Source organism: Saccostrea cucullata, unplaced genomic scaffold (genome assembly GCF_032062105.1).
Source record: "Saccostrea cucullata isolate Sc308-1 unplaced genomic scaffold, CSIRO_AGI_Scuc_v1 ctg598, whole genome shotgun sequence".
NCBI lineage: Eukaryota > Metazoa > Mollusca > Bivalvia > Ostreida > Ostreidae > Saccostrea > Saccostrea cuccullata.
Genome location: NW_026919614.1, coordinates 83,691 through 97,265, shown reverse-complemented (window position 1 = coordinate 97,265; position 13,575 = coordinate 83,691). Strand labels below are relative to the sequence as shown.

At 33.7% G+C, this 13,575-nt stretch overlaps 2 protein-coding genes across 2 annotated transcripts in view; one reads left to right on the top strand and one right to left on the bottom strand.

Moving 5' to 3' along the window:
• The window catches only part of LOC134234321 (uncharacterized), a 33,257-nt gene extending 29,255 nt beyond the window's left edge, over positions 1-4,002 (bottom strand). Inside the window, exons 1-6 of the mRNA XM_062716373.1 lie at positions 3,864-4,002; positions 2,994-3,290; positions 1,644-1,739; positions 1,351-1,432; positions 1,107-1,236; positions 676-847 (exon numbers count right to left, since the gene is read on the bottom strand). Coding sequence (XP_062572357.1) covers positions 676-847; positions 1,107-1,236; positions 1,351-1,432; positions 1,644-1,739; positions 2,994-3,097 — 584 coding nt within the window. The 5' untranslated portion in view covers positions 3,098-3,290; positions 3,864-4,002. The remainder of the gene's footprint in view (positions 1-675; positions 848-1,106; positions 1,237-1,350; positions 1,433-1,643; positions 1,740-2,993; positions 3,291-3,863) is intronic.
• A 3,159-nt stretch (positions 4,003-7,161) lies between these two features.
• On the top strand, positions 7,162-13,574 carry LOC134234352 (leucine-rich repeat-containing protein 61-like). The gene is made up of 8 exons (XM_062716410.1): positions 7,162-7,213; positions 7,294-7,380; positions 7,500-7,646; positions 9,316-9,376; positions 10,283-10,434; positions 11,972-12,040; positions 12,755-12,877; positions 13,036-13,574. Exons 1-8 carry the CDS (start codon positions 7,207-7,209, stop codon positions 13,107-13,109), a joined length of 720 nt encoding a protein of 239 aa, XP_062572394.1. The 5' UTR covers positions 7,162-7,206; the 3' UTR covers positions 13,110-13,574.
• Position 13,575: the final 1 nt, after the last annotated feature.

Below are 13,575 nucleotides of genomic sequence, written 5' to 3'. Positions count from 1 at the left end.
CCAGTAAATTATTCTCCCTATCTGTTCTCCCTACATCTACCACTATCTACTTGTGGTCTATCACAAGCTCTTAGTCTCAATACACACCAGTAAATTATTCTCCCTATCTGTTCTCCCTACATCTACCACTATCTACTTGTGGCCTATCACAAGCTCTTAGTCTCAATACACACCAGTAAATTATTTTCCCTATCTGTTCTCCCTACATCTACCACTATCTACTTGTGGTCTATCACAAGCTCTTAGTCTCAATACACACCAGTAAATTATTCTCCCTATCTGTTCTCCCTACATCTACCATTATCTACTTGTGGTCTATCACAAGCTCTTAGTCTCAATACACACCAGTAAATTATTCTCCCTATCTGTTCTCCCTACATCTACCATTATCTAATTGTGGTCTATCACAAGCTCTTAGTCTCAATACACACCAGTAAATTATTCTCCATATCTGTTCTCCCTACATCTACCACTATCTACTTGTGGTCTATCACAAGCTCTTAGTCTCAATACACACCAGTAAATTATTCTCCCTATCTGTTCTCCCTGCATCTACCATATCTACTTGTGGTCTATCACAAGCTCTTAGTCTCAATACACACCAGTAAATTATTCTCCATATCTGTTCTCCCTACATCTACCATTATCTACTTGTGGTCTATCACAAGCTCTTACTTGGACTGCTCCTTCCACTGCCTGTTTAGGGAGACTATTTCTTGTGCTGTATTCAGGAAAGTGTTCCTCTTCCTGATGACACAGCTAATCAAAACATCTGCCATATTTTCTGCAAGTTCTTTGTTCTTCTGGCTTAGAGTTGGATACCTTTGCTTCTCCTTCTCTTTTGCTCCTTCAACAAAAACACAGATTATCAAAAGATGTGTACTTATAGTACAGCACTCTTAGCAACACCCATAATGCTGACTACATCCAAGTTATTCTGTATTTGGCAGCCTACCCTTATCACTATTTAACTCTTATGATAAAAATAACAGGCAAAGTCTTGTGTGTAACTTTGCAGCATACTTGTAAACCTTAAACAAGTCCAACTGTCATCATTCCAGCTTAACTTTTTAGCCATAATTACACTTATCTGTGAGAGTGCCTACCATTCTCCTTTTCGTTGACTTGTAAGATGACGTATCGTGAGAAACGATAGATGAGCTGATAGAATTTGGCTCCACCTGGTGTCAGAAACAAGGAGGGAGAAATCCTTGGTAACATGGCTTCTGGCTCCTCCTATAGAACAAAACATTAGAAATCAATATTATAAAATATAACAGGATACATATCAAAGATATCACAGGTCAACAGATAATAATTTCAGTTATTAACAGATTTATGTTGGTGTACTTTGTTTATGTTGCTCAACCAGTTGTTACATCCTCGTCTGAACATCTGCTCCTGCTGTTTATCTGTTATTGGCCAACAGCCCCTGTCATAAAAGACTTATCTCATCAAATTTAATAAAGCACAGTGTACACATTCATTTTTCAGTGTAAATATATTCCTGATGGAACCTTTGAAGAATATGCCGCAGAAACATTAACTCTGTTTAAGAAAAATATTTCATGTGTATTTAATCAACATCAAATGGAAATGAAATAAAATTTGAGCCTTTATGTCTGACAATCAATGTTTAATACCTAAATTCTTCTTTACACATGACAGGGTTCAGTCGACTGAATAAGAAGTACAATACCTCCTCCGCCCCTCTGCGATTTGGTAAGTCAAACATGTTTCTTCAAAGAAAAGAAAATACTGAAGATTGGGATTTTAAGGAGATTATGTTACACTGATTTCTGACAATAAACATTTCCTTTACATGTAGTACAAATATAGCAAATTCAGGGGTAGAAGGAAGTTTTTCTGAATCTCTCATAATTTTTTACAAAAATTTTAATTCCTAGAAAAATTGTATAACAATATACAAACTCTGATACAACAAAGTTTGGTCACGTCATCTTAATGAAAGGTGGGTCCAAATTTGAATTGAATTTTGAAGAAGTATTTATATTTAAATCTTGAATTTTGAAATGACAAAGATTCATGAAGATGTGAATACTGAATCATACATCAATAAGATATCAATATTTCCAAACTTTCCCACTTTTTTTATCTAAAATTCTCAATTGACGGAACACAGGACAGGGCTCTCGATTCTCTAAATCTGGGGCCGATATTCGGCCCCGTTCCCAATGCAAAAAAGGTACCTTTTTTCCCAAAAGAAAGGTGTAAATTTCCCAATTTCCATAGCAAAATATTAATTAAAAAATAAAAGTCCATGAAACTTAATCGCAAAAAATTAAACTAAACAAAACACACTTGCAAATGAAAGTGAAACTGTACTAATATTTTATTAGTTCGCGCCAAATGCATTCGTAAACTGGTTCGGGGAACCAGGTTATTGTTTTTACAAAAATGTGTAATAATTATGAGTGCAGAGTATCTTATCATGTAGTTTCGACAAAAAACATCATTTTGGTTTCAAAAAATAGACATTTCATTTAAACATTAGTAAGCTGCACCTAGAAACATACCCATGCTTCAGCATTTTCAGTCTCGCACTGTATTGGTAAGCAAAGTTGTCCATGCGATCGAGGAAATTCGGGACTATGTGACTAGCGACTCTCCCTCGGAAAGACATATAACCACAATATCAACAATCAAAGATAGTAATGACAAAGCTAAATAAATGTACTTTCATAAATAGCCTACGTACCCACGTTTGCTCTGTTTAACTGTTTATTCAAAACCAGAGTTAACATGATGACAAAATGCTAGAAAAGCAAAATTTGAGGATTTTTTAAATGAATTTTGGTTATCCAACTTTTACCAAAATGACGATAATTTTCCCAATTTGAATGGCCCCGGCCCCAGTCCCAAAAAGTGGTGTGAGAGCCCTGCAGGAGCCTGTACCAAAGACAAAATGGGCCCTTGAGAATTGTGTTACTTAAGTGATAAAAACAAAGTGTATACACTTTGTTATCACTTACTTATTGAAAGGTATTCTGACTTCTGCCTCTTTTCTCTCCACATTAAAACCTAAAAGCTGCAGGTTGGTGAAGAATAGTTCTTGTACATCTTGACTTTCTTCCATCTTTTACAATCTGTTGAGCAGCTTACAGATAAATGTTGCCGCACAAGATAAAATGTTATCCTAACACTTAACAGAAGTCTCTGGGGAAGACGATAAACTGTTGTGGTTAAACAGTCTTGTAGAAAAAGTGTCCTTGGACATCATTTTGGACTTCTAGCATTCTGTTTCCCACTGTAAATATATGTCTTTCTATCTAAAAAGTCAGAAATCTTTCTTTAAATCAAATACAAGGGTTACAGGGCAATAAATCCACATTGCAGAATTATGTCTCAAGTTAAGACATTATAAAATATTTTTAATTACAGCATCTCATCAGCAATGCAATCAGTAAACAATGACAATCAGACATGCATGATGCATTTAATTGGCATTTGCTCTGTCCAGACACGTGAAGTAAACTTTGAAATTATGAAACGTCTTTATATAAGAGAATAACTTTGATATCATATGTGGGACATACTATATTACTTAGCTTTACAAGAAATATGAAAAAAAAAAATATGTCATGAATATAAACATGCTGATGGATATATCAGAGATAAGTATTGAATACTTAATATGTCCCTGTTCAAAATCATATGTGATACACTTCTACATGAAGATTACAAATGAAAGTTTGACATATTTATCACTTTCATAACGAATTATAATATACAGCTTTCCTGAAGTTTTCACGTTTTACAGTTCACTTTCCTAGACGTAAAACGCTCAATGACTAGAGGAAATTCAAACTAATCTAAAAACTGTTAACAACCAATCACCTTACCTAATTATTGGTTGAATAATTACTCTTATTAAATATATATTTGGGATATACATTGTGGTTGGTAAATACGGTATTCATTGTACAATTAACCACTGCAAGAGACAGAAAATCTGGAAATGAAAATAGCCGCCAATGGAATTCCCCGGATGTGAAATGAAAGTATTAACTCTTACGTAAAGTAATTCGTATCCGGTTTTCAATATTTTACCCCCCCTCCTTTTTTTTTAACTTTTCTAAAGAAGTTATGCTATGCCTGATGGTACATCCGTCTTCTGTTTGTTTGTTTGTAAAAAAAAAGTTTTCTTCACCTAAGCGAACAAGTCTCCCCCCCCCCGATTTTCAGAGTCATAAATGTAGTTGAAGCCCGAACCCCCCCCCCCCCCAATTTTTGTTTTCCACCCAAATTCGGAACATATCTTTCTTTCCGGGGTAAACCACAAACCAAATTAAAAGGTGAAAAACACAAAAGCATAAGAACAGTTTTAAATTTCTAATCATTATTTGATAATTCACATTGTAACTTAATTGAACTACTGGTTTATTATCGTAATATAAATACTAAAAAAAATTCCTAAACTGCCAAAATTTAGCAGTTGAAGACTGCTTTAAAAATCAACCCTGTGGAAGAATACTTTGCAGAACAGAACAAATGTACATAAAAAAAATACTGAAATGTTAAAAAACTTCAGACAATTTCCGGGATATATATATGAGTTTGAATGAGATTGTTTTCGAGTTAAGATGAAAAGGGAATGGTCTTATTAAAATTATGAAATTGCTATTAACGGGAATACGTGCATTTGAGGTACGTAGTGAGACGGATGTTACGATTGAGCGTAATTTAGAAAAAACGTTGAGGAATGTATCTGCATCATGTTAGCTGCAGAACTGTAGCTCTCCGGCAGACCAGAGAGCTACAGTGCCACCCATTGAAAAAAACTTTACATATATTTATTGCGCACAAAAAAGTGCACCGTTTCTCGATTTAATTCTCCATGTGTTTAAACTGCATGTCAACTCAAAATATTACTAACAGTGTGTTCCTAACATATTCTTTCACTGTTTCCACAACAAAACATTCCTTATAATTGTTGTTCATACCCCTCCTGGCCCCTAAAACTGAGATAAAAAAAAGTATTCCACTTTTTTTTTAAAGAGAGAGAGATATATAAATTTGTTTATATAATTAATCCTTGTTTGGTTTTAATTCTGCGGACGCTAAACATAGAAAAAAAAACTTGGAATTGTCTTACTTTAACAAGTCTCTGGTGAAACATGTAAACAGTTAAAACAGATATTTCTATCTCTTGATATACATTTTTAAAAATGTTACAGTAATTTATCATCATATAACATATGAATATTAGTTTTATATTATTTCCCTTAAAATTTTAACTATTGTAAAAATCCATAAATGCTTTATGATTGAGATTCTTCAAATTATAAAATCGATTGTTTTCCGACATCTTTGTCATTCCCTAGAAGTCTATAAGTCTGTCAATAAAGGGCTAAAAAGGGGCATAATCAATAACCATGGAAATTCCAACAGATTGTTGGAGACCTGGTCTCCAAACGTTAACTTCGTCAAACAAGCACCTGACTATTTACTTATTTTTCTTTTAATAAAAAAATATACCCCCTAATGGCCCTATACTTGTTTATGAATTATAGGTAGGTATATTTTTTAATCAGTAAAAAAGTAATAAGTAATGTCAGTTGCCTGTTCTTCACCGATATTGTCAATAAGAAACTCAAGCATCTCAATTTCAGAGTACTTGTGTGTACAATCAGAGTGAAAACAAAATTGTAAATGACGAATTTTCAAAGTGTCAATTTCTTCGAAACCTATGCGCGGAGGTGACATTAAACTTAGAATTTACTTTCACCAGCTTAATGTAGAGGTACTGATCTCTTGTGTGTAAAATACATGTACATGTACGTATGGCACGCCAAATTCACAAAAATGAGATAAACCTAGTTTCACATTTGATAAACTAGGTTTATCGACTGTAAACTATAATTTACAAACCGTAAACTATAGTTAACGATTCGTTAAGTATAGTTTTCATCTGTAAAACTATATTTAACGGTTGTTAACTATAGTTTACGAATTAATCTAAGTTTATCTAATAAGCGTTAACAATAGATTTTGTTGATAAACATAGATTCACATTTGTAAACTATAGTTTACAATCGTAAACTATAGTTAAGAGTTGTTAATCATAGTTTCACAAATCGTGAAACTATATTTATCAGATCGTTAACTATAGTTAACGGTTTGTAAGCTATAGTTTACAAATCGTGAAACTGTATTTATCAGATAATCTCTGTTTTGCAATCGCAAATGATAGTTTTCGGTGTTAAGTATAGTTTACGGTTGTGAAACATAGATTATCGCGTTAACTATAGTTTACAGATGTAAAATATAGATTAACGTTGTTAACTATAGTTTACAGTCCTTAAACTATAGTTTACAACCGATAAACCTAGTTTATCGATTGTGAAACTATGATTTGTTCATTTTTGTGAATTTGGCGTGCCATATGTACGAGTATATCTAAAATGTGTTTTTAAAATGCAGAAACAAATAGTTGACATCGTTAAAATGTCAACTGACCATGAAGTTTTGTGTAGAGATCCAAAATCACAAAACCGGCCTTGACCAGGGACCTAGATATACTAGTATATAGGTCCCTGCCTTGACTTTGTAAAGAATACTGAAGATGCAAAATTGAAGTCTACCTGCGGAAGTACATATATTGCCATATAATATTCATGAATATTGGAAATTTTCCCCATGCATTATGATAGTGTCAGATTAATTATTTAATTAAAAGTTCAAGTTATTTAAAATAAAAAAAAAAAAGTTTCCAGAGTCCTTCCTAAATATGCATATCGATATAGTTTGTCGAGATTTTTCCAATCACACGGATTAAAATGGGCGGGGGATTGTATGACATTAATAATACGGACGGAATTTTGTTTTGAAATTAAAAAAAAAAATGCTCTTACATATCTTTTTTTTTACATAGGCATGATAGGGCCTAAATAAAAATCGTCAAGGCGAATCGTTTTCAGCGTCCGAAAAGGATGCTAATTATAAAGTTGAAATTGAATCCAAACTTGACGACTGATAGCAGTAGTGGAAATCGGACTTTTGGATAAAACTAGTCCGAAAAATCTGACGTTTTCCTGGCTTTTTTACGATTTTTATATCGTAAAAAAGCCAAGAAAACGTCAGATTTTTCGGACTAGGATAAAAGAGGAAAAGGGAGCAAATGGGGAATCTTTGAAGTACGACTTACTGAATCCATTGTTTACAATCGCAACGACATGCGATAGCATGGAAGGTAAACTATTTTATTTATGTAGGTTTTAATTTCCCGTTTTGAATGAAACGTTCATGATAAAAATATTGTCATTATTTCAGATGGAAAGATAACAAAGGCACTATTGAAAACTCGAAGTGGGGAATTTGATATTGAGAGTATCCATACCCTCAACCTCCGCGACTGTGGTAAAATATAAAGTCGAGAAGTTCAACTAATCAGTTTCACTACAAAAAGAATGATACAAATACAATGAAATCTGGCAATAAAAATATTTTGATAATAAACATAAAGTTTTCTATTTCAGGCCTAAGTGATCTCGGCTGCATAAGCGAATGTTCACAATTAGAGAGACTTAACCTTTCCAGAAATGATCTATGCAAACTAAATAAGCTAGCAGGACTAGGGAACCTGACCATTTTAAACCTGTCGGGAAACCGGATTACCAACCTAGGTTATTATCTTATTTTAATGAATCAATTTAATTGGACTGTTTATCAGTGATTATATCCATCACATATAATATAATTGTAATATAAGCAATTTCTAACTCTTCTAAGAGTTACTTCCCTTTTTTCTGATACAACCTGCTTGTTATGTTTCATGAGAGATTATACGTCTCTGGTTTCATCAAATCATCGTGGATATGCATGCATTTTCTTTGTTTTGATGCATTTGATCCAAGTGCATGCATAGAGCCTAGTGAAAGTTGTACAAGTTATATCTTCTCGTTGTTGGAGATGAGGCTGATTTTTAGGGTAGACTTCGGGAAAAATATAGGGAATTCGAAAAAACTATGACAAGTTTTAGGATACATTGAAGTTTTATGGAAAATTGTTCCCATCCCTGGCTTCTTATAAGAATAATAATACAAAATTTTCACTCACCCATCACTATTGTTACTTTCTTCTTGCATTTTCATACTTTTCGATAGACGTCACTGACCAAAATGACCACGTGATACTAGTACCATTGGGGCATAATGTATTTCTGACGTCATACTTTCCTTAACATCATTCAGTTTCTTTCAATGCTTAATTTTGTTACAATATAGTCTCTCACAACATGCTATATTACATTATTACGAAAAATAGTAATATAAGAATAATATTACGATATTCTGTAATATTACGAATTTTCGTATTGGACTGGACTGTTTATGACATGATTATATCCATCACATATAATATATTGTAGTAGGAAAGGAGGAATGCCTAAAGAAAATATATGAGTGGACTTGGAATTGAACCCAGGACCCTTGCATTTTAAGACAGGTGCCCTAACCAATGAGCTATACAACCAATTCCCACAGTCCATATAGCTTTTGTAAATTTATATTTCTATGAAGAAAAAAATAAGGTGTAACCACAATATTGTTAATATTTTGTTGGCTATGATTTTTAAAGAGTTGTGTGTTTTATCCTTGGCGAGGGGATAACACAACGAGTTGATAAAAATCATATCCATGCAACTACAAATCATGTGAGATTTTTTGATCCCATGATTTACATTTTGTTTTAAACACTACATCAATGTTTTACACTGTTTTTATATAGAACTTTTTTACACATTAAGCTAACGTAAAACCCATTGTGACGTCACTACTGTGGGATACGAAAACGATATCACATGAGCTATATCAACGGTATAAAGGGGTAAACATGGGATAAATAGGTACACATGCATTGGCTGTGGATATCTGCCTGGGTAGCTCAAGGTAGAGCATCTTAGACTAGTGATGCAGGGGTTAGGTCCCAGGTCCAGTCAAACATTTTCTTCATTCCTGTTACAATATACTTATACATTCATGTATACAGTATTTGCTTATTGAATATTTTATATACACTGTAAATCACTTTATTTGTGAGAACTTTATATTCGCATAATTATCATGCTGATTATGCAAAGCAGCTCAGTTTGCTCACAAAAATTTCATTATGAAGTAAATTTATATTTCTAAAGATTATATCTAGTACTAACCACAATTTGTTAATATTTTGTCTTGCTAATAAAGAGTCAGTGACTTTCCTTCAAAAATAAGGTGTCACGAAAATTTAGTGATCTATAGAGGTTACGCTTAGGAAATCTTTGCATACTTTTTACACATAGTCTTTTCCTTGCAGAAGGTCTACAAGCCCTGGAAAACCTTCAGTCTGTTAATTTGGCAGGGAATTTAATAGGAAGGTACACCCATATTATCATCATATAACCTTAAAATTTGTGTATTTCTTTATCCTTTATTTGACCATTTAGCAGTAATACCTGATTAATTTTTTATGTATTACAACCTTGTCATGATCGTTTTTATTCTAATTCGAATTTCCTCTGTCAAGGGTTAGAGATCTTTAGATGGCCCAAACGTAGATTTGGTTGGGAAAATATTTAGATAGCTCATACGTAGATTCGGTAGGGAATTTGTTTTCAAATGATTATTAAACTTGAGTAACCATAATGATTTCACATTTTGTATGTTGTCATTATCTACCATTGTATAAATAGATACCTTTTACAAAGGAAAATTATAAATAGGTAACTTGTCCATTTCACTCCGAATTTATTTAAGGTTAAATTTCACAGTGGGCATAATGATGTATGGATTTAAAGGGGAAAAAATTCTAAAGTTAGTAAAAATTTTATTTTTACCAGAAATTTTAACAATCTCTTGGGTGAAGAGGAAGTGAAATTATTAAAACAAAGGGCAAAGTCCTATTACAAGGCAAGAAAATAAAGGCAAAAATAGGGTGGGATCTTTAAAAACTCTTTTTCTCAAGAACCACTGGACCAGAAAAGCTGGAACTTATGTGGAAGCCTTCTAAGGTAGGCCAAATCATGACATCCTTGAGTAGACTGGGGCCAAAATCTGTTTTACAAGGGGGGAATTTGGTGAAGAATAGCAGAGTCCAAGTTACTCAAGAGAGCTTTGTGACCCATGGGCCATTTGTATATCCCTTATTGACCCCCTAGAGCAAGATTCTGGTCAATTATGTCATACATACAACTAGCACCAAAATGGGTTCAAAATCTCACCCAGCAGTTTAGTTGTCAAGGTGTGAATATGACACATCATGAAATACACTCTTGATATTTCAGTATAAACAGTCTGAGATGTTTGACAGCCCTGGACAAGCTGGAGGAATTGAGACTTCACGACTCTCTGAGGGACCTGAGTAACCCTCTCTGTCACAGTCCAATGTACAGGAGGGATGTCTTAGACATGCTGCCCAACCTTAAAGTCCTAGATGGTAAGTATTACAGAAGATATTGTCTTAGACATACTGCTCTATCTTCAAGTCCTAGATGGTAAGTCTTATAGGACACAGTTCAATGTACCAAAGGAATTGTCTTAGACATAGTGTTGTACCTTAAAGTCCATGATAAAAAGCATTATATGTCATCATAATGTGCTGCAAGGGAGGTTTTAGATAAGATGACAGTATATAGTGCATGTATAAAATAGCACTATTTGGCACAGTACAATATACCCAAGTAATTTTCAAACATGCTGCACACTATCATTTTAGTATAATTTTCTATCAACAACTTCCCTTATTTATGTAGAAATATACCATTATCCTGTACACATGGAGTTAATGTCTCCCAGTTGATTCAATATACAAGCATGATCTATGTACTAATAATTTCTTAAATAAGGCAAGCAATTGACAAATAAGTTTATGATACAAGGATGATCAATAGGTATTGGTATTGTGATAGTCACCATGGGATGTATACTCCTCAATGGCACTTATAATCCCAACTTTGTGCTTTTGGAGGTCCGTGTGTTTGCTCTATGTTGAGATGTGGGTTATACACTTTAAGAACTTGAATAAATGAAGGAAACAAACAAAATGAAATTTTAACAAAATTTAATAAACAAAACAAAAGTAAATTTTTACAACAAAAAAACAAATTTAAAAAAATATAGAAATGAAATGTCTATCAGCTGCACTTCCTGGAGAATGTCCTTTAAAAAGTTACTGTAGTAAATTATTCACAATTCCCTTGCAGAAGATTTGGGTTCTGGCTTTTTAATTTCCTCTGGTAAACGTGTTTTTCGTTCACAAATTAAATTAAATATAATTTTCACAATTATCACATATTTGAATGTTTTTAACTTTCACAATGCCGTCTGGAATAACTTTGGATTGAATTGATATTATTTCAAACAGGTGAATTCTTAATTCAATACCAACACATAACTTTAAATTGCTGGTCCCGAGGTGTCCGTCAGGGCTGCCGTACTTTGTCATACACTTTCTCACATTTGCCGCTGTAACTGCAAAACCATTACACATTGCAAGCCTCTCCCTCACACCCTGGACTGCCGACAGTCTATTGTCAATGTAATTAGCTGTAGTACCCCGCCCAAGACCTGTTAATTACGAAATGGGACGAAAGCCCGAGGAAATAGGACCCTGATGCAGTTTGAGTACCCGCCCCGGCTACTTCAACACAACAAGCCAAACAGGTCTTATCTCGGCTGTGACTTCCCGGGTACTACCCGAACACGAGTTCTCAGGTAGATAAAATTACAAATTGAGGGGCTCCCCACAGGATAAATAACAATATTTACATTCATGCAATAGGGGTATCCTACAGGATTAAATTTAGTTTGTTACACTCTGCTCTAAATTTGTATTATTTGAATAGAATGCCTTATACCACATTCTGTTTAAATAATGTTTGATTAACAGGAAACATTGTTTTTCTCTAAAATATACTTTGAGTAATGTACCCAGTATGTAAAAATGACCTTAATTAAATATTTTGATGTGGTAGGTGAGAGAATTCTTGGCCTTGGGAGTGATGTGTTTTCTATGTGCCGTGACATCGAGGAGGCATTGGACAGTGAGTAATTCAAGATAAATTCAGTATTAAATTACAAGATGTGTTTGTGAACACTATGCGCCCGGCGGCAACAAAGTTCGGAAAAAGCTATATTTAGCATTAAGGTCACAGTCAAGCTCACAAGGTCATTGACCTTGGTGTCATTTGGAAGAACCTGATTAGTGGAGTTTGCATACCAAATATGAAGTCTCTATCTTTCATGGTTCAAAAGTTATGGTGAAGGTTAAAGTTTGCAGAAAAAAGCTATTTTTAGCATATAGGCCACAGTCAAGGTCACAAGGTCATTGACCTTGTTGTCATTTGAAAGAACTTAATTAGTGGAGTATGCACACCAAATATAAAGTCTCTAGCTTTCATGGTTCAAAAGTTATGGTGAAGGTTAAAGTTCGGGACAAACAAACAAACAGACAGACAGACAGACAGACAAACAGACAGGACAAAAACAGTATACGCCCTGGATCTATCGATCCGGGTGCATAATAAGATCTAGAGTCTAGACTAGTGTACACAATACTCAAACCAAATATATGTATTAGATGAATAATACAGAGTCCATAAAGACACACCCTTGCACACACAGATATATAGATAATGGTCATAAGAGAATACAATAAAAAGATGGATATATATAATAGTTATAGTATTACATGTAGTCACTCAGTCACATGCACTTTGAATTCTATCTTCACTAAGTTTACTTTTCCGTCTATCTAGAGAGACAGAACAGCAGCAGCCAGCTGGTCTCTACCCCCTCCCCCTGGGTGCCAGATGATTATTTCCAGCCCACAACAAAGTTTGAAGAGTCCCACTTAGGAGATGCAAAAGAGCAGTTAGAAAGTTTGTATCTTATAGTGTTTATGTCTTATTTTTTCAGAATGGCCTCACCATTATTATTACTGCAAAATGCTTATTACCAGTTAAGAGGTTAATTAAGTACAATATTTAGCTATTTCAAGAAAAATGTTCTAACTGGACAATATTTCTTTTTCTTACAGCCTTGTTATCATCCTGCAAAATGTCTGTTGACAAATCGGAGGATATTCTACTGAAGTTGAAGAGTTCAACTTAATAGCTATTATAAACTACATGTATGTGGATTATAAGACATTCGTAATGTACAAATGCTAGTGATAACTGTTAACTGTTAAATATCTTTGTTTCAGTATAACATAGTGTGATCATAATTTCATGGACAGTGGTCATCATGATTTCTGGAATCTAAGACTGAGAATGCCCACTTTTTATCTGGCATAACAAACAGTCAGCTCATGTTTGTCTGTTGTTCTTAATGGAACACATTTTACTCTTTTTCTGCTACAACATAAATATTATTATAGAAAAGAAAAAAGAAGTTGGAATACCTTAATCTAATCAGTCTTCTATCTAACAATACGGTGTTTTACATTCCATACTCAACTGGAATTACATGTACTAACTATTTTACTTGAAGATACATGGAGTTTTATTCTTATGTAATGATAAAAATTTGTATACATGTATTTTAATACAGTGTATATACCTGTTAAAGTACTTTA